Source organism: Lactuca saligna, chromosome 8, assembly GCF_052625555.1.
Source record: "Lactuca saligna cultivar CGN05327 chromosome 8, ASM5262555v1, whole genome shotgun sequence".
Lineage (NCBI taxonomy): Eukaryota > Viridiplantae > Streptophyta > Magnoliopsida > Asterales > Asteraceae > Lactuca > Lactuca saligna.
The window spans coordinates 65,677,574-65,700,019 of NC_136424.1; the positions used below are offsets into that span (position 1 = coordinate 65,677,574).

General features: G+C 32.2%; 2 protein-coding genes across 2 annotated transcripts; both read left to right on the top strand.

Moving 5' to 3' along the window:
* The first annotated feature begins 8,473 nt into the window (after nt 1-8,473).
* LOC145009338 (alpha-amylase 3, chloroplastic-like) lies at nt 8,474-12,777 on the top strand. The gene is made up of 13 exons (XM_078968046.1): nt 8,474-8,807; nt 9,072-9,202; nt 9,358-9,412; nt 9,482-9,601; nt 9,693-9,813; nt 9,919-10,238; nt 10,315-10,985; nt 11,081-11,270; nt 11,365-11,471; nt 11,553-11,802; nt 11,871-11,993; nt 12,093-12,260; nt 12,458-12,777. Exons 1-13 carry the CDS (start codon nt 8,508-8,510, stop codon nt 12,617-12,619), a joined length of 2,718 nt encoding a protein of 905 aa, XP_078824172.1. The 5' UTR covers nt 8,474-8,507; the 3' UTR covers nt 12,620-12,777.
* Nucleotides 12,778-18,517: 5,740 nt separating this feature from the next.
* LOC145011055 (pectate lyase-like) lies at nt 18,518-20,660 on the top strand. Its single transcript, XM_078969678.1, has 4 exons — nt 18,518-18,868; nt 18,943-19,588; nt 19,927-20,169; nt 20,258-20,660. Exons 1-4 carry the CDS (start codon nt 18,621-18,623, stop codon nt 20,480-20,482), a joined length of 1,362 nt encoding a protein of 453 aa, XP_078825804.1. The 5' UTR covers nt 18,518-18,620; the 3' UTR covers nt 20,483-20,660.
* Nucleotides 20,661-22,446: the final 1,786 nt, after the last annotated feature.

Consider the following 22,446-nt stretch of genomic DNA (forward strand, 5'->3'; position numbering starts at 1 on the left):
ATATTATAACATTAATTGAAGAAATGAACAATTATCCACAAAATAATAATGAGTTAGACGTCGGTACCTTTTTTTCGCGATATCTATTTAACACCGCACGTCGTGTTAGTAGTGAAGTTGGATTTAGTTATAGTAACACGTTCGTACAATACTTGTACATTATCTGATGAATATATTATCATCATCATCGTTTGACGGGCGAACGGATCAATAAGATCAAATTTTTTAATTGGGAAATATGAAATTTTATGAAATGTAGAAAGAAAAAAAAAAAATGAAGTGACTGAATTTGATATAAATTGTATGTATTTACAGGTAAATAAAAACTATTTTTTTATCTAATATGATTGTTAATGGCTAAATTCGTTTGAAAAACGTTCGAATTCGTCACCCAAATACGCGTTGCAATTCGTAACTATGGCAACACCGAACATCATTACACCATCCTGAGACGGTGTTCCAATGTATTACCACGCTGTTGAGGACCCTCCACGTGGACAATAACATAAATTAACGGTCTTAATGATATCTTAATTCTTCTTAGTTCATACTCCATAGGTTTCATTAATTAGTTCCCTTTACATGAACTTTTTTTTCTTTCTTTTTTTTCCAAAGGTCATGTCATATGTCATGAGACTCCACGATTGAAGTTACATTTAGGTAACTCACAGGCCTTCAATATCAATACTTTCACTTGATCCCAATATCCATTATTTTGGCTTTATCTTATTTAGATACACCAATAATAATTATTTTATTAGTTAGAAGTTTAGTTAGGAGTATCCTACACGATTCTTCTTAGAAATGTTCTTAAAATTGAATAAAAAATTATGCAGAAAATCTATCTATTAAGAGTAAGGGGTCGTTTGATATGCTATCTAACTAGGTCTAAAGAGGGACTGAGTCCAAAAAATATCAATTAACATTTAACGCCCGCGTTTCCAGGTTAGACGTTATTGTTGATTTAATAGTCTAGGTTAACCCTTGTAACTCTTTTTGAAGTATTAATGATGAAATATTTAAGGATTATGTGAATTATGTGTTTATTTTTAATTATTATAATTTAATGAATTAAGAATAAAATAAGCGTCAAAATTAAAGTGTGAGATAAACCTGATATCTTTGCATGAAGATGTAATGGTTGAAACAAGGATTCCAGAGATATAAAGAATATCGAAATCCGAGTTATAACGAAGAAGTTATGACCTGTCGAAGTTTCGCGACAAAACCTGATATCTTTGCATGAAGATGTAATGGTTGAAACAAGGATTCCGTAGATATAAAGAATATCGAAATCCGAGTTATAACGAAGAAGTTATGACCTGTCGAAGTTTCGCGACAGAACCGACGACGCTGAATGACGTAAAAAGTGAAATTTACGTTAGAGCGATATTTAGCCTTAGTGATATAAATAAAAGTCGTAGAGTTCGTTAAACCGAGAGCGTGTATAAAAAAGAACGCCCAAATCTGACTTCGTATGAGGAAGTTATGATTTTCCGAAGTTTTGACTTAGCAGTATACAACCCGAATATTCGATTTGAGATCGAGCGGTTTTTAGCCGAAACAATCTAAAAGAGAATCGAATATCTCGTTAATATTAGTGAAACGATAAAATGACAGGCGAAAACGGACGTTAGATGAAGAATTTATGAATTTATAACGGAGTTTTCCTATCCCGGCTTACTAAAAATAAATCATAAAAATAAATTCAAAATTAATCAACGGAGTCTAAATGAAAGTTGTAGGGTATAGTCTCACCTACGCGGGGATATAAAGAACATCGAAAACGAAGTTCGTATGAGGAAGATATGAATTTTTGAAGTTTATTAAATAATTAAAATATTAAATTTAAATATAAATTCGGATATTATCCAGGGGGAGTCATCGGGCTTATCCGAGTTATGCCCAGCGTACCTGAATTTACGCCCAACATAAATCGAGGATCCAGCTCCTTATAAAAGGAAGTCGAGGCTGTCGAGTTTCAGTTGCTATTTTCTTTCCTTCTCTCACGTTTTACCTCGGTTTGCGTGCAAAAAATATCCCGAAGCCCCGATATCATTCCCGAGACCCGAAGCAAGTCCTGAAGCCCCAAAGATCCCGAGAAGTAAAATTCCCAAGCTGAAGCTCTGCCCGCGAGGAGCCCGGTTTTTGTGAAGATTTTCTAAATCTGCCGAAGAATACTACTTCTACAAGCCGTAGTGCTGTCTGATCATTTTTTGATCAAGTGAGTGTGTAGTTACCTTCTTCTAACGCATAATTATGAAGTATTTTATACGAAATACATGTTATGTGTATATTTTGTTGTTATATGTGTGAAGATATATTTACTTTCTTCTATCTCATAGATATGATTTATTCTCTATGAAATACGTGTTATGTGTATGTATCTCATCTGTTGTTTGAAATATGTATTGAATGAAAATGCTATACAAGTTTTAAACTATGTATAAAAATATATATTTTTATCTACTAATATGTTGTGTAGAACATGGGTAGATAGTTATATGATAAACAGATGAGAGGCCTCGATGTTGTTTTTGATTCAGTCATCTAGCGCAGTTTAGATGACGACCACATACTTTTCTAGATAGTAATGTGGAACGCTAGAAGGTTCGCCACCTGTAGGTGTTAATGAACTTGGGTGTCCATTCGTTGTACTCCATCCCCCCTCATGGTTGCCTTATTTGACATATATTGCTGGGGAAACCCCCGAATGCATGTGTTGTCGCCCCGATTAAATATTCTTAGACTAGGTCCCTTGTGTTAGTTGTCTTAGGGACGTAAAGTGAGAATAACAGGAATGGGTAATTGGGTTATTGTTGGTTGATGAAATTAAATTAATTATTTATTGTGGGTTGAAAACCCTATATGCTCACTAGGCTCCTAAGCCCGACCCACTTAGTTTCTTTGTATTACAGGTAGTGGCGCCAAAGTATAAGTTGGATGATTTGTCAGGATATTTTGGATTATAGACTTGTTGTTGTAAATAACTGTTGTAAGGTCTGTATTGAAATGTTTATGCTTTTGGTATGTTTATCGGAACATGACATCCCATGTATTGTAATATAATGAAAAATACATTTCTTTAAGAAATGCTTTGGTAAATCTTATTTTTATCATATTTCGTTTTGGGAACAAATTCCGCAACTGTTTTAATCACAGGATTACTCTGAAATTATTTTAAAAATATAAATTAAACCGGTCTTTTCTAGCCGTGATTTTGGGGATGTCACATAACACATTTGATATTGGTTATAGATTGAAGGACTCGGTCCAATGAAAATAGAGGACTCGGTCCTTGCTTTAAACTTGATGGACCGAGAAAAAAAAAGTTGTCGTCGATGCCATATATCCCTCCCCCGTTAACCTCCTAGCTACGAAGCAAGAAGTCAATTAGCAATCCAAAAACAAGAAGTGAATTTTTTTTAATTAATTACTATATATCTTCCAAAAACAAAATTGGTGTATATGAAATTATGGTGGTGTCGAATAATGATTAGCAAGCTGTTGAAAAACACAAGTTGTCATGAATTCTAAACTTTAACACCCATACATTAATTAGTAGAGTGACTTTGAAAATTATATATATAATTCAAGTGGTTGTGTAACCATATATCTTTGTGGTATTGTATCTCTTTAGAGCTGTGAATGTTATATATGAAAAAGGTAAATGAAAAAAATAAAAAGTTTTGAAAATAATAAGCAGAAAATGAATGTTGGAAACATGCAATTTGTGGAATAGTAGTGTAAATCTAAGGCAACATGTTTATGTTGGTGATGTTACTTTTATAAATATATGATTTTTATTTTTATTCTAAATATTTTTTGAAACATTCAAGACACTAGAGTGTGATATTTTTTTACTACAAAATTAACAATTTATTATTTTTGATGAATTATTTATTTATTATTTTTTTTTATCATTTTGTATCTTTTCATCTTAATAACATTTTTATTTTATCTGTTAATAATTTTTTATATTTATAAATATGACCTATCTGTGAGTATATATATATATATATATATATATATATATATATATATATATATATATATATATATATATAGTTGTGTATACGTGGGCAAATTTGTGTGTATATTGGTGTATACATTTGCATAACATGGTAAACATTTATTTATTCCTTAGACATGATAAAAAAAAAAAGAAGTAGAGCTAGTTGGTCTTCGGATTTTGTGAACAAAACTTTTCTTGATGTATGTATCCAAGAACTGACAAGTAACGGTCAGGAGGGTAGTGGTCTCAAATGTACCTTATGGAATACAATAGCTGAAAAACTAAAAAAAGAACATGACTTTGTTGTTGACAAAAAAAAATGAAATATCATTATGATTACTTGAAAAACAAGTATGCAGTCATTTTACTGAAAGAAATTAGTTGCAACGTAGTAGGATAATAAGCATTGAAGAGAAGATTGCTATATTTTTACATGTTATAGGATATAATGAACGTTTTTGAGCCGTTAAAGAAACGTTTCACCATTCCATACAAACGATTTATCAATTTTTTCACGAAGTGCTAAAAATAATGATGTGTTTTGCAATAGAAATCATTGTATTGATATCTTCTAGTACAAAAATAAATACCTCAGAACGACATAGACAACTAAAAAACATATTTTATGGGGCATTAGGTGCACTAGATGGAACACTTGTACAAAAAGAAATACCTCAGAACAAACTCGCTATAGGGGAAGAGGAAAATGTGAATGTTATCAAAATGTAATAGGGATTTGTGATTTTGATATGATATTCACCTTTGTATGGGCTGGATGTGAGGGCATAGCACATGATTCTAAAGTTTTGAAAGAAGTTGCATTTAATCTGACTTCTGGATTTCCATTTCCTCCACCAGGTTTGTAATTTTTTTTATAAGTTTCATTATCTATATTATTAATATGATAAATTTGTCAACCATCTATAAATAAATATTACCTTTGTTATGCCGCATACACCATCACCCGTGGATTTATAGCTCCTTACCGCAATACTAGATATTGGTTAGCCGATTTTCGAAACTAAGGAAGAAAGGTTCAATCATGCTCATGTACAACTTAGAAATATCATTGAACGTGCTTATGGTGTATTGAAGGCGATCAAGATTTCCAGTTTTAAAACGTATGACTCCTTATCCTTTTCCAGTGCAAAGAGACATATTCATTGCTTGTGTTGTGGTCCATAATTTTATAAGGAAATACGATATTCAAAATGACTTATTTATGAACTTTGAACAAAACAATATGGTTACTCCTAATGTGGGAGGTGGAGGAAGTGAGGGCCAAAACATACAAGGTATAAAATAGGGTTCAGAAACCGTTGACTATATGACTACTTTGCATGACCAGATTGCTAATCAGTTACTTTCAAATGGTTTACGTTAAATGATGTACTTTTTTGTTATGTATGTCAATGTATATTTTGATTTTGTATTACACATTGTATTTGGATTTTAAATGATGTATGTTTAATTTTGGATTTTATGCGATAATTTTTATTTTTATAATTATTTTATCCAGTAGAGGGATAACATAAGGATAATATAGTAATTTTTATCATTTAGCACAATCAGTCAGATAAATAATCAAACAGTATAAACTTAGTCATATGTGGACTCAATCAGTATTTCTAATCCAATCAGCTTCTAATTCAGTTAGCTCTAACCCAATCAACAAATATCAAACGGCAGGATAAGTGACATGTGTATGTGTAGGGGTGAGTGACATGTGGAAAGTATTGACCCTTTTTGTCTACGTAAAGGGATGATCTAATCGGTGGAAAACAGGAAATTGGAATTAATTTAATAAATGCCATTAACTTTTTGCTTTTAGAAATCTACAAGCAAACTTTCTCTTGATCACGTGACATGTCTGCACTACAAAAGTTAGCGGTTTGAGTACATTTCAGCCCTTTCAGTTAAAGGAATTACAAAAAAATACATTGCGTTTTCAGGTTTCAAACTTGGAAATTAGAATGACTTCTACAATATCATCGATAAAGCAATTATTATTTGATTATTTAGGTTTTAAAACAATTAAACAAAAAATAACAAATAGGACAAAATAAAAACAATATAGCAAGCCCAATCCAAATGTATATGGGCTCCATGACGAAAATTAAAAAAAAATCCATTAAAATAAATATAGTAAAGATTAAAAAATATTATTTATTTTTTGTTATAAACACGTTCCATTAGCAATAAAAAGCAAACCAAATTTTTTATACTTTGAGCTAGTTCGAGTTTGAACAAACTTTAGGTCCTAAAAACCATTTAAATAATAATTATATATATATATATATATATATATATATATATATATATATATATATATATATATATATATATATGGGTAAAGTGAATATACCTAACAACCTTATATAAACTTAGATACCTAACTCCATAATACTACATCGGTTTGTATCATATTTACATTGTAATTACCTAAGGTTCTTAAACTTCAACCTCATAACTTGATTACTTCTAAAATCTTTGGACTTTCAACAATATATTTCTTTTACATCACGTCTTTCTATCGAATACCACCTGATAAGCTTCATATCCTACCGCTACAAATGAAAGGATGTAGGAGAAATATAATGATAAACTTCCAAATTTTTTTGAAGTAAATCAAGTTTAAGGATGAAGTTTAAGAACCTTGGATGATTGCAATGAAAAATTAATGTAAAATGACGTAGTTTGATGAGGTTAAGTACCTAAGCTTATATAAGGTTGTTAGGTATATTCACTTTACCATATATATATATATATATATATATATATATATATATATATATATATATATATATATATCAAGGTTCTAAATAACGTAAGACGTGGCTTGACGGCAAGGTAAAAGTTAAGCCATGATGTTTTTCAAGGCGTGACTATATTATATACATTAAAAGATATAAATCATATAATTATTGAATTTTATCAAATATATGAAGTTTGTAGAAGTGTTATATAATCTAATAGAAAAAAGTTAACAAAAACTCATTTATTTTAGGCCCGATAAAAAAACAAAAGAAAAAAAAAACCCGCGCCTTAAAAAAAACTCGCGCCATAACGCGATAAGGCACGCCTTGACACATTATTTGGGCGCCACGTTTCACAAATCCGCCTTGTACGTTTTCGTAACGGCTACACCACGCCTCGTGCCATGGCACGCCTTGAGACGCGCCATGGAGGCGTGTCATGACGCGCTTTTTAGAACCATGAATTTTGGGCCCTGAGCAGTCACTCGGGTTGCTCTCCGTCTGGACCGGCCCTGCAATATAGTGCATGACATATGTCTTTAATAGAAAGAGTAAAAATAGTAATAATAATCCTTATTATAAGATGATTTTATTACTCACAAGATAAATTAAAAAGAAGTATATAACAATTTTTGTTCGTATATAAAAATTTATGTTTTATAAAATTATACAATATATTTTAAAGCATAGTTTTTTTATAGATTTTTATATACAGAGAAATTTTTTCAAAATTAATCTAAACTTAGTCATTTATGTCTTCTAAAATTGGATGGTTTGTACCTAAATAGTTCTTTGGAATAATAAATATTATTAACAAGTGATTATTTAATTTTGATTACTCAAATTGTAATAATTTATTTAAATATTTATATTCTTATAGCGTCTTAAGTATATATATATAATAATAATAATAATAATGATGATGATAATAATAATAATAATAATAATAACAATTTTTATGACAGTTAAGCATAATTCATTAATTTAAAAAACTCAAAATTTCTTCAAAATATGAAAAACTATTTCATCAACTTATATACGAGAATTTTATTGTTGTTTGTAGAAGTTGCATCAAGTATGTTTATGGAATTTTATTGTTGTTTGTAGAAATTGCATATATAAAATTTGGTTGAAATTTTATGGGATCCAACTCAATCATAGAAAAGGTTCATTCTAAGAGCCTGTAAATTTACAAACTACTTGAAAAAACTTTGGATTGAATAAAGTCCAAGAATATTAGTTTTTTTGAATTTCAATAATTTATTTGACCGAATAAACTATTTAACAAAAAACTCAATTTGTAGGTGTTCTTAAATAGAATAGAAGTTTTTCAAAACAGTTTTATTTTGAAAAAAATGAAAAGCTTCCTCCATATTGTGTCAGGATCATTTTCAACAAGGCATATGTAAATTTACAAGATCTTGAGATGAACTTTTTCAATAACTATTGTAGTGGATCCCATAAATATTTAATAAGTTGTTAAATAGACTATCTATATTAAAAAACAATAACTTGATATAAATAAAATTAATGGGTCACAGTTAGTTAATGTATTCTAAGCTTTTGGATACATGAGTTTGTGCTCTTTATTCTTTAGGGAGTCATGGTGTAAAATCTTAAAAGTTAGGGGTGAAGAGTGTAAGTTCTGCAGTGATATTAACAGAACGATTTTAATCATAAAACTATCTGCAACGCAAATCAAACCGCTCTCCTTTCTCTAGATTTCCTCTCTGATCATGGCGACGGTTCCTCTCGAGCCTATCCTCCATCATCGTCACTGGCGGGAAACCTCAAAGTCTCCAATGGAATCTGAAAAGCACAAGCAATCTTCCCTGAATTACACTTGGAAGAGAACGAATTGTTTGATCGGAAATGGCGCCAAACGCAGCAACTTCAGGCCTGCTAATTCTAGGGTTATGAAAACTACCGTTAGAGCTTCTTCTAATAGCTCAGCTGCTGAATTATCTCTTCTCAATACATCCGATTCCGATAACGTCATCTTCCGCAAAACATTTCCATTGCAATGTATCGAAAAGGTTAGTGAATTACTCGGTCTATATAAATATATCATTATATCTTCTTGCTCTTTTGTTGAATCAAAGTTGAGATCCATGAAGTTTGATCGCGCTTTTCGATGCACTGGAAGTAGTTTTATTGTATGTTTCCGAGGTGCATGGAATGAATTGTTGCATAAACTGCATGTGCAAAGAATTTACAATATTATCAAATAAAGAACCGAATATAAAACATATAAAAATTATCACCATTTGTTAGTGTTAAGTGTTCTATATCATATACAGGTCGAAGGAAAGATATTAGTCAGATTAGATTGTGGAAAAGATGGAGAGGATTTGCAGCTTGTTGTTGGATGCAATCTTCCAGGGAAATGGATTCTTCATTGGGGAATTAATTATGTTAACGACATTGGCAGGTTTGCTTCACCGTGTAGTGAGGTTCTTTCTTCTTGCAACTTTTTGGCTTTGATTGTGAATTTCATTACTTTCAACATGTTCCCAAATAGAAACTAAGATAAGAATCTCTCTCATTATCAAGATCATGATCATTATTATAATTCAATGTCTGCAGTGATTGGGATCAGCCTCCTGTTGAGATGAGACCTCTAGGCTCTATTCCCATTAAGGTATTGATGATTTCTTCCTTTCATTATCGGTCAAATGCTCATATTATATGTTGCACCCAATCTTTTTAGGAATATGCAATTGAGACCCCTTTGGAAAAATCAGTGGAGAAGGAAGCACGGTTCATATATGAAGTGAAGATCGATTTCAACACCAGAAGTTCAATTTCAGCAATAAATTTTGTATTAAGGGTATTACTTTTAGTTTCTATTTGTTATTAATTTCATTTGTTATATAAATATCTGATTTTTCCATGTGGTTGGGAAATGTATAATGATTCAGGATGAAGAAACTGGATCTTGGTATCAACACAAAGGGACAGATTTTAAAGTGCCTCTTACAAATATATCTAATAATGATGGCAATACTGTAGAAACTAAACAAGATTTTGCCATATGGCCAGGTTGTGAAACATATTTATTCAATGCCAACATTGATCTTAAAGCTGATATTTTTTTCTCATTTTCTTTTATTTCCACATTTGTTACTTCTATTTTAATCAAAGCAGGGACTCTGGGACACTTATCTAACATGTTGCAGAAATCTGATGGTGGCAATTCAAAAGACTCTACACAGAAGAGGAACCTTTTTTATGAGGAATATGACATTATAAAACAATCATTGGTTGATAACTCCATGAGTGTTTGCATAAAGAGATGTCCCGAATTTGTTAATAATCTTGTGCATATAGAAACTGATATTCCTGGTGATGTTGTTGTTCATTGGGGTGTATGCAAAGATGAGAGTAAAAAATGGGAAATTCCAACTGGACCATATCCAGATAAAACATCAATATTTAAGAACAAGGCTTTGCAGACTCATTTACAGGTGTATATATACTCATGTCATTCATACTTGCATTGTTTTCAAATACACAATGTTAATTGCTATATGTTGTTTGCAGAAAAAAGAAGGTGGATGTGGGTGTTCTGGATTATTTCCACTAGATGCAGGAATTGAAGGATTTCTTTTTGTGTTAAAAGTGAACAATAACACATGGGTAAACTATATGGGAGATGATTTTTACATACCCATGTCAAATGAAACAAACTATAAGAAACCAGAACATATAGGAGAAGAAAATGTATCCAAGAGCATGAAACTAGATTCTTCACAAGATGTTTCCACAAATACAGACGAATTGATCAATGAAATAAGACACCTGGTGATTGGCATTTCCTCTGAAAAGAAACGAAAAACAAAAAGCAAAGAAACACAAGAAAACATTCTTCGTGAGATTGAAAAGTTAGCTGCAGAAGCCTACAGCATTTTCAGAAGTTCCATTCCATCTTTCAAAAAGAAACCAGAATCAGAATCAGGATCGGAATCGGAATCGGAATCCAAAGAATCAGAACCCGATTTGAAAATAAGTTCAGGAACAGGTTCAGGTTTTGAAATTTTATGCCAGGGATTCAATTGGGAATCTCACAAATCTACAAGTTGGTATTCAGAGCTACAAGATAAAGCTGCTGAGCTGTCATCACTAGGGTTTACCATTGTTTGGCTACCTCCACCTACAGAATCTATCTCCCCTCAAGGCTACATGCCCAAGGATCTTTATAATTTGAACTCCAGGTATATATATGTATACTTTCAAAACATTTTTGTTAAAAAAGAAGAGGTTTAAATTTAATTACTTTTTAGTCACATAATTTTGATGGATTGATCAGGTATGGAAATGTTGAGGAATTAAAGTCTCTTGTGAATAAATTCCATGAAGTTGGTATCAGAGCTTTAGGTGATGCTGTTATAAATCATCGTTGTGCTCATTCCCAGAATCAAAACGGTGTTTGGAATATTTTTGGTGGGCGTTTGGATTGGGATGATAGTGCAGTTGTTGGTGATGATCCTCATTTCCAGGTACTATAAAATATAAATACTTTTAGTAGTTTTTGTGTATTATCTTTAAATCTTGAAATTTACATTATCTTTTTGTAATAATTTGAACTTGTAGGGTCGAGGAAACAAGAGCAGTGGAGATAATTTCCATGCTGCTCCAAACATTGATCATTCACAAGAGTTTGTAAGGAAAGATCTTAAAGAATGGTTATGTTGGCTGAGGTTAGTTAGTGTTTTTTTTTTTATTTTTTTTTTTTAAAGGTTTTGTTTTTGTAAGTGTTTAATGAATGTTGATATTTACAGGAAGGAAATAGGGTATGATGGATGGAGGCTTGATTTTGTGAGGGGGTTTTGGGGAGGTTATGTAAAAGATTACATGGATGCAAGTGAACCCTATTTTGCAGTTGGAGAATATTGGGATTCTTTAAATTATACATATGGTGAAATGGATTACAATCAAGATAGCCATAGACAAAGGATTGTTGATTGGATTAATGCCACTAATGGAACTGCTGGAGCCTTTGATGTCACTACAAAAGGAATTCTCCATTCCGTATGTATTTTCATTTTCATCATATAATACTATTTATATAATATACCATAACATTTATACAAATATAGGCACTTGAAAAATGTGAATATTGGAGATTATCGGATTCCAAAGGAAAACCGCCAGGTGTCGTTGGGTGGTGGCCATCTCGTGCTGTTACCTTTATAGAAAATCATGACACGGGTTCTACACAGGTATCGATTGTAAATAAATTATGGAAAATAAAAATGTACTTTTTTTTTTTTTTTTAGCAATATGAGTAATATATTATATGTTGATGTTTTTTGTAAAAGGGTCATTGGAGATTTCCAGGTGGAAAGGAGATGCAAGGGTATGCATACATCTTGACTCATCCTGGAACACCATCGGTTTTCTATGATCATATTTTCTCTCACTACAACTCCCAAATATCTACACTCATCTCTATCAGGAATCGCAACAAAATTCATTGTCGTAGCATGGTTAGTATCATAATATTTGTTGTTTGGGATGACAGGAATGGAATGGTTGATTCCATTGGAATGAATAAAAAAGAACTGTTTGTTTTTGTTTTGTTATGCCTGGTGGAATGGAATGGAATGGACCATTCTTGTTATATTTTACATTTCATTATGAAATGGAATGAAGATTTGGAGTATAACATATGTTTGTGATGTAGGTTGAAATTAGCAAGGCAGAAGGAGATGTTTATGCAGCAATTATTAATGAAAAAGTAGCAATGAAGATTGGACCAGGCCACTTTGAACCACAGCAATCTGGGCCCCACCAATGGCGTTTGGCTGCTGAAGGCAATGATTACAAAGTCTGGGAAGCTTTATAAACTCATGGTTATTAATATGTAAACACGTGTTTTTGCTTAAGTATATAGAACATATGTGACAAAAAGATGAAGGAGATTCTGGGTGTAGGACACTAGTGTTGTTGCAAGAAAGGAGAATTATGTGTTTATACATTTCTATATAGTAATAATTGTAGTTACTTATCTAGTGGTCAACACATGTTCTAGATTTATGGTATGTTCAATCCATTAAAGATTTTAGTTTGGTTTGGGATACTTTGTGACATCCCCAAATTTATGGTAATTCCTTCGAATTTTTGTTATGTGGATTTTGGGATACTTTGTGATATCCCCAAATTCATGGTAGTTTTAAAAAAATTATTTATGTTTGTTTAAAAATCAAAGGATTCTTTTTGAAAAGTAGTATTGCGGAATTTGTTTCCAGAAAAAACATGATAAATATATTATCAAAGTATTTCCGAAGAAATGTATTTTATTTGTATTAAAAGATTGGGATGTCATCGTCAATACCGAAATATAAACATAAATAGACTTTACATTCATTTACACTAATGATTTACATTTCCTTTAACCTTTCATTGTAATGTATCTTTACATCGATACCTGTGATACAAATAAGCTGAGTAGGTCAGGTTGGAAAACCTGGTAAGTACATAGGGATTTCAATCCCACAATGTTATATCAAATATATATTTTAGAACTCGTAATATACAATTTCACCTCATATAAACAATTTTACCCTACCCTGTCGATCCTCACAACGATAGGATCTATACTTCCGGATCTAAAATTAACAACTTTACCTTATCCATACTCCTCGATCATGTATGTCTTAATCCTTGCTCTCCGATCAATGACAAATGACTATGTTCACTCCATACTTTCGGATCAGGGACAAATGACTATGTCTAATCCATGCTCTCGGATTAATGACAAATAACTACGTCCTCCCATACTCTCGGACTAAAGACGAATGACTATGTCTAATCCATTCTCTCTAAAGACGAATGACTGTGTCTAATCCATTCTCTCGGATCAGTGACAAATTTTAAAGTTTGACTCTCCGTGTATATTTCACCCGTACTCAGAAGGAGATACTACCTGATATTCATCCTAATTAATTTAGGTTTATTTTGTATCCTAAATCATCATGTATTATCATATATATATGCTCTTAACACGTAGTTCAGGAAATAACAAATATTTCACACACAAACATATATTTAATACTTTAATCATTACTTGTATTAAAATCATGTTCATGAAAGCGACTATGCATTTACTTGTTAAATTGATGACTCCAAACTCGGGCAGTGTTTCGCTTCTAACAATTTCGACGAAACCTAGTATCATAACCACTAGATTCTAGTCTAATATTTATTGCGACTAGTTATTAGTCTAGATTTACGAGCAATATTGTTTTATAAGTGTTGAACAATACTTTTCAACTACTATGTAAAGACAGGGGCCAAACATGAAACACCAGAGGGCAATACCATTTTGGCCTAACAAATATTATAATAACACTTTATATTTTATAATACTTAGCGTATATATTGTTTATAAGTTCATAATAACGATAATGAACTTAAACATAAGCTATACTTAAAGCACGATAACCATAACTTTACTTACACGTGGTTTAGTTAGAAACCAGGCTTTGCACGGGCAGAACTTCGCCACTGAATCTTTCTAAAAAGATTATTGTAGCGCTTCAACGCTCACCTTACTATATTAAAATTACATAAAGAGAAGTCGAATCACGAAGGATCGAAATGCTCCCGAAAGGGGGGGGGGGGGGATAAGAAGAGAAAGACTTTTAAATCAAGAGAATGGTGCAAGAATTATGAAAACCTAAAACCTCTTATTTATTTATAGTAATTGAATTTTCAAAAATTACACTCTATAGTTACTTAATGATATTATAGTTATTTAAACGACTATACACCACTTTATAATACTATTTTAAGTAGATTTAACGATATTTGTACGAAACTAATGTCGAAAGTACTCAACATTAGTCTTATAATGATCGCATCGTCGATACTTTTCTAATGATATATATATATATATATATATATATATATATATATATATACACACACACATATATATATTTTATTTTAATACGTAAATATGTTACTATAAATTATAATTTGCTCATATGAACTCTGTTTTAGACGATCTTTATATCCACATGTAGTTATCGACAGTATCTATAACTTTCGTTTTCGGCTAGTTTTGACTTTATTTTTGGTCCATATTTTTATAAAGTTAAATGATTTTGCTAAAATCATAATTCTTTCGTACGAACTCCGTTTTTGACATTTTTTTCTCAACATTTTTATTTTAAAGAGTACTACGATTTTCTTTTTGATGGTTTTAGCTAAAAGTCAATTATTCTCTTCGCAGATTTTTGACATTCTTTTTCTCAACATTCTTATTTTAAAGAGTACTACGACTTTCTTTTTGGTGGTTTTAGCTAAAAGTCAACTATTCTCTTCGCAGATTTTTACGTCATACATTCGTTGTGCGTGACTGACTTATATATATCTTATAAAAACCATATCTAATTCATACGGAGTCAGATTTCTACGAAATTTATATTTTCGGGATCGAAAAGACGTGTACTTTCTAAATATATAATAATATTTATATGTTTTGGCGCACTTATTTTTACGATTTACAGATGATTCGACTGATTTTTTTCTATTTTATTATATTATAATAATGATGAAACACATAATATTCATATAATTCTTCTTTATACCGTCAAATAGGTTACAATTGTTGATCCTAACTATTACTTTGGTTAAAATTATTTATCTTAGATAATATTCACTCATGGAGAGTAAAGAGGTAATTTGATCTATCTCTACTTTCAATATTGCTTTGATACCGTGTGAAACAGAGAGCTATATTTCTAATGTTTAGTATATACATATTCTGGACAAGAAGCCTTATTCATACACAAGGTTACATGGAAAAATACGAAACAATCCTATAACACGAAAAAGATGTATAACTACAAAATAAAATATAAGATATAGGAGAATCAATATGAATCAAACTCATACTTATCTTTGCATGAAGCTTTCAATATATTTTGGGGCTTGGCAATTGGCACTGTATAAATTAATCAAACCACATTTTTAAAATTCGATTAGAAATCATATAAAAACATATAATATTTTATATTAAAAAACATATACTTTATGCAACCCAAACACCCCCCTTAGATTAAACCGCACCGCATAAATCATTGTTTTCAAGTATGTATGGTAAAAACTTGTTGCAACATTTCGTGTACCAATAATAAACTTAAAAATTACGAACAAAAAACCCTATTAAATCTAACTTAGTTATCTATAACTATACAAAAAGTTGTCGAATGGATGTTTGTATGATAACAATTGAAAATTTTCTAATTCTATATTCGGCAACAAAGAAAATTGGTAATATAAGCCAAATGCCACGTCGAATTAATATATTGACAAACTTCTCCATGAAGGTTATTCTTGTTTATATTCCGATGCTTGGATCTTTGTTAGGTTGCAATGGTTCTTTGCTTGGTTCTTTGTTTGGTTGCAACGGTTCATTGCTTGGCCCTTTGTTTGGCAACAACGGTTCTTTGCTTGGATCTCTTAGATGCTTTCTGGAAGGTTTTTCACCTTGCAAAGACCTTTACAATAATTACAATAATCATCAGATATAATGTCAAGATGAATATATAATCAATAAAATATCATGCCATGCATGCAAGATTAACCTACACAAATGATGATCATCATGGGTATATTCTCCTAAAATATTGACACTAAAATGAAAATCTAACCACCCTCCATGTACAAAAATCTTAACTAGGTGTTATTTCTTTAACGAGATATAACATTACTATCAGATTATATGCAAAGCAACTGTGCGAAATAAAAAAGACAGTTTTACCCACTGGGTAACTTCTATGGCGAACGTTTTGGTAACTTCCTCAGGATCTGGCTCATACGATCTCATGGCCTCGATCACAGCTTTGTTTGCTCGCTCTTTCAAAAAATCGTCAAGTTCTCCAATGCGCATTGGATTTTGATCTTTTCCTGCCTGGATAAATGGGATAATAATCAAAAAGCACATGATGATGGAAAGAACACAAACACGGGTAAGTGGACTCATTTTGGGCAATCTTTTTTTGTTTCTTCTTGTTTGTATTTTGGTTTTTTATGAAATCCTCTTACATTGTTATTTTGTGGATCGGTAATTTTCAAGTAACAATGATAATTGGTTTTATATAAACCCCATAAATATATGGAGATAAGGACTTTTAGGCGAGAAGAGTTGGGGAGGTAAGAGGTTTATATTTTTTGATGGAAAGAAGGTAAATTTAAACATAAAATAGCTTCTTGTGCACCAAATTGACGCACAAGTAAATATTGGTTTTTGATGGTGCGACACCTTTGCTTAGTGTTCATGATTTACAAGATTGATTTGAAAGTAGACAAGGATTTAATTATTTTTACCTAAATATTATTATTATTTTATTAAATAAAATCTACTATTTGATCGTATAGTAACTTTTTCTTAAAAACTTAATAGTGCATAAAAAGAATAAACTTAAGTACATATAAACCTTGTGGCTCCAAAATATGTTGTTCACTTATGTATCTATATTCTTAGATCTCTAGCTCCTTAGGCCACAGGGATTGGGTGTGGGCCGGTAGAAGCTTTGACACATCCCCACCTCGACTCGGCACACACCGTGCAACAAACTAGCCATGTCGAGTTCGGTGGCTTAACTCGGTATGTTTCTGCCAAGCTATCTTCTTTCTCACCCATACATCTTTTCTTCCTCTCATCTTCTTTCTTCCATTCCCTCAGTTTGACATTATGTTCGGCAAAATAAGGTAGAGGTGTAGAAGGCCGTGATGAAGCTCGGTTGGGCCGACACCACTCCCCTTAGTCTTATTACAGTTTTTTCTTTTAATAAATTCAAGCATTTTGAATATACATCTAAAATAACAAAATAGTGATTGTATGGAATCCACCTAGAGCCTACCCATTTAATTAAATACTACTAAAAAAAGTTACTTTTAAGCCACACTTTGTGGAGTCATTGCTCAACCTCGGGCAGAGGTGCACAAACATCAAACATCGGTCTTAATTGGTTCTAGTTAAAAAAAAAAATCGGTTTCTATAAGATTCGGTGTTGGTTTAGTTTTTCTTCGGGTTTTTTATAGTGTAATTTTGTTAAAAAAATCAATTTTTTTTCCATTTTATAACCAGCTCGGTTCAATTTAAAAAAAAAATAAATAAATAAAATAAAATAAAATAAAATAAAATAAAATAAAAAAAATTCTTAATTTGTTTTTTATAAAAATCAGTTCCAAACCGATAGTTCAATTCAAACCGGTTCCAATTTTCTTCATCCTCTTCTCAAAAAAACCATTTTGTGTTGTAAGTGCACCTGGTAGAACAACCAAACCATACCCATTTTGGTTTTAGCCATAATTAAGAAATGATTTGAGTAGGGTGTTTTTTCCCTAGATTTTCGTCATCTTGGTAGCTAAATATGTTTTCCGGATACGATTATCTTGATATTAGCTAGATAGATAGCTACAAAAAACATAACATAAATGACGTAGTAATAAGTAACAACAAACGGCTTTTAGTTTGAGTTTTCTTTATTTTTATTATTATTATTTTTTTGCTTAAAGTCGAGCTGAGTTTTTTTCTATATTTACAGACGTGGATTTTTATAAATGATATCGTTGCATGCTTATCTTTTATTTGAGGATGTGTTCTGATTTTTTACACATCCTTTACCCACCACTAATTAATTCGACATCAACAAATTTAGTTGGCTTTAAAGAGAAACAGAAAGAGCCTATCTTCCTAATTTTAGTAACGCAGTTTGACCCTACATTTTCTCTTGGCATATATTCATCTCTCAAGACATATTTTATGGTAGTCCGTATACTCATCGCATATAAATGAATATTCAGTTTGACCGATCAACATTTTACAAGATGCCATGAAGGCGAATCACTGTGGTTCGGTTTCCCCAGTGGTTCCCTTATGCAACTCTATGCCTTTCTTCTTCTTGGCTTTTGTCCTCATTGTCCCAACCGTTGTAGCGGGGACAATGAAGAAAAATATAGGTATTGGACATTTAGACAGCTTCATTAAAGAGCAGGTTCAAAACGCAACCAAGACCGCCATAAATGCATATAATCCTGACCCTGAATCGGTGGTCAACAATTTCAACAAACTAGTCCACGAGTGAGTAGTCATGGTGTCTAACAATCGAGATCCTTGTATAATTTTAACTAATGTGTTGAATCTTGAATGCATAGGTCTTTAGAAGGAGCAAATTCTACAAGAAGGAACCTAAAGGGCAAGAAATGCATGGCTACAAACCCGATAGATAGATGTTGGAGGTGCAATAAGAATTGGGCAAACAACCGGCAGGATTTAGCAAAATGTGTGCGTGGATTTGGAGAGCATACCACAGGCGGCATGGGTGGCCGCTACTATGTGGTGACGGATTCCTCCGATCATGACGTTTTGACTCCAAAGAAAGGAACCCTTCGGTATGGAGTCATCCAGGATAAACCGCTTTGGATTATCTTTGAAAGACCTATGGTTATTACCCTTAAAGAAGAACTTATGATAAACCACGACAAGACAATCGATGGTAGAGGGGTTATTGTCCACATTGCTTATGGCGCGGGGCTCACCATTCAATTTGTTCATAATGTCATCATTCATGGGATCCGAATCCACCATATTGTGTCTAAAAATGGTGGGTATATTAGGGATTCCTTAGCTCACTTCGGATTAAGAACGGTTAGTGATGGCGATGGTATCTCCATTTTTGGTGCTAGCAAGGTGTGGATCGATCATGTCTCACTCGATCACTGCGCCGACGGTCTAATTGACGCCATCATGGCTAGCACCGCTTTAACCATCTCCAACTGCAAATTCAACTATCACAACGACGTAACATACTTTCTCTTTCTTTTTAATTTAATGGACTTAATGGGGACAACACCTAATCCTATAAGCTATATATGAGTGATTTTACCTGAATTAATGCATAAATAACAAATTAATAGAGAAAGTCATGGAAATGAAGCTTTCTCCGTTAAGTTCCAAACTTTTACACATTTTCCATGTGACTTTCCATATGTGTTGGTATTTTCTTGAATATTTTTTAAAACATCATGATCTCGACAACACTTAAGGGGAAAGAAAAAAAGAACAAGCCTAAAGAAAAAAGAACAAGGCTTGTGGCATGTACTCATGTATATATAATGTATCATACAAAATATATATAGGTGATGTTGTTGGGGGCGGACGATAATTTTACTGGAGACGAGATTATGCAAGTCACAGTCGCATTCAACAGATTTGGTAAAGGATTGGTTCAAAGGATGCCTAGATGTCGTTGGGGATTCTTTCACGTTGTAAACAACGATTACAACAAATGGGAAATGTACGCTATAGGTGGAAGCATGAACCCTACTATTGTTAGTCAAGGCAACAGATTTAGGGCATCCGATAATGTCCATGCAAAGGAGGTATTATACATTTCCTTGTATATATTTTTGTTTTTATGATAGTTTTCACCTTTTTCTAGTAATTAATATGATTTTCATTATTTTTTAGGTTACACATCGGGATCACTTTCCCCAAAAAGTGTGGAAACATTGGAGGTGGCGAACAGTGAATGACCTTTTCCTTAATGGAGCCTTTTTTGTACCATCAGGCGACCATTCAGAAGTAGCACATAAACTGAGAAACTATATGGTTCAAGCAAAGGACGGGTCATGTGTGGGTAGGCTCACCCGTTATGCAGGGATGCTCAAGTGTACGGCCGGTAGACCATGCTAACACAGACAAATAGACGTTTGGCAAGAATTCAAAGTTTCATACATCTATAAATAGCTTATGTTTTCTTCCCAAAAAATGTAAATTATTCTTTCCAAAGTTTTATTGTTTAAATTCTTATTTGTAGTTTTTTGGAGGATCAAAATGTTACAATATTGAATAGAAATGTAAATTCTATAGATCCATGCTTTTTTTTTGTGTGTGTGTATCCTTTGATATTGATATTTTTATTTTGGGTAAGTCTTGGTGACATTAATTAGGCTAGCTAAAGCCTAAAGGTACACTAGTACAAAAATGACCTACATACACACCATAAAAGTGTGAACATATGTGTATAGTGACATTTTATTTTTTCACTGAAAGTGTGACAGAAGGTGACGTCATCGTATAAGTCTTATGGTCACTTTAAAATATAGTGTCTGTATGATATGAAAACATGTGACCATATTATAAAAGTGTGGCAACCGGGTATGAAATTTTGTTCCTAAAATCAATCATTTTTTCCAATATTGCGGAGTTAAACTGTCAGCAGACATATTTTTAGTAATTGTAGTAACTGTATATCACCAAATGACAACATACATGTTGTTTCAATGTGATGTTTTGCTAGTAAATTGTCACACAATTCAAAGTTTATTAAGATTATTGGGTATATTTTGCAGACATACAATTACGATGAACATGACCATGTTCACTAAATGGTCAGATGTAATTAATTTCATAAGTGACGATTTGTTAATAATTAGCCACAAAAACAAAATTTTATTGTGACTATTGTCTATCGTATAGACACACAAAATTAAGTGAAACATGATCATAAGTATTATAAAGACACGCATTCTATTAAATTTTGGATTTTATATTAGCTTAAGGCCATATTTGTATTGTTTATCATGACTAATGCTATCATTTAGACATATAAAAAGTTGTAACTATGACTATTTTATATCCTTTCGACATAGAAAATCATGTAAAAAAATGACCGAAATTTATTTATAGAAACAATAGTGTTTGTAATTGTGATCAATATTCAAACCAATACACTTTATGACCATAACCATGTGTTTTAAATATGAACGCTTTTATCATTTAGACACTAAAAAATTGTTGAGGGTGACTATTGTTTGTAATATAGTCACATGCATATAGTTAAACCATATGTGTATGTAACGACCTAATTTTACAAAGAAAAATTTTCATTTTTGATTATCCAAACACATTTCCATACATTAAGAAATCAAGTTATAATTGTTTTCAAAACATAAGTCAAATACAACTTTTATTCCAAACATCAGAGTGTCCCGTGAAAACGTCTGAGAGAGAGTGCACGTCGCGTCATCACGCCTTGCCCTTGCCCTTGCCGTTGGGACTTGAAGTACCTGAAACAAATCCATAACCTGTAATCTAATGCTTATTGAGTTCCCCAGAGCATACCACACACAATCCACATAACATATTAGCTATAAAAGCTATCTCTACCACATAACACATCAATTAGTTATAAAAGCTACCTCTACCACATAATACATATAAACTAGCTATAAAAGCTACCTCTACCATATAATACATATCAATTAGCTATAAATTTGTCTCTACAATTAGCCATAAAGGCTATCTCTACCATTAGCCTTGAAGGCTATCTCTACCATTAGCTGTAAAAGCTATCTCTACCACATATCAATGCATAGTCATGCCACACACCTCTACACATCAAGTATACCAACTATCATAAAATGGGCCAGCCTTGGTGCCTTAGACCCATTGATATGGTGAGAAAACTCACCTCGAATGCAGAAGCTTCTTGAAGAAATCCTTAGTTGCTGCCCTGTCCACTTCCTTAATCCAGGTATGAGGGTAAAATAACCATTCTACCCCTGGCCTAGTATGATCCAAAACTAAAGCCTAAATCTCAAAACAAAACCCAACATTATGTAGGCTTTCCAAGCCCACCAGTGGTCTACTAATTG

Bases quoted from the DNA above. Each gene is read 5' to 3' on its own strand.
- LOC145009338 (XM_078968046.1), top strand. From the start codon at position 8,508: ATGGCGACGGTTCCTCTCGAGCCTATCCTCCATCATCGTCACTGGCGG. The intron at 8,808-9,071 runs GTTAGTGAATTA...TATCATATACAG, and splicing joins CATTGCAATGTATCGAAAAG to GTCGAAGGAAAGATATTAGT. The intron at 12,261-12,457 runs GTTAGTATCATA...TTTGTGATGTAG, and splicing joins AAATTCATTGTCGTAGCATG to GTTGAAATTAGCAAGGCAGA.
- LOC145011055 (XM_078969678.1), top strand. From the start codon at position 18,621: ATGAAGGCGAATCACTGTGGTTCGGTTTCCCCAGTGGTTCCCTTATGC. The intron at 19,589-19,926 runs GTAACATACTTT...AAATATATATAG, and splicing joins AATTCAACTATCACAACGAC to GTGATGTTGTTGGGGGCGGA. The intron at 20,170-20,257 runs GTATTATACATT...ATTATTTTTTAG, and splicing joins ATAATGTCCATGCAAAGGAG to GTTACACATCGGGATCACTT.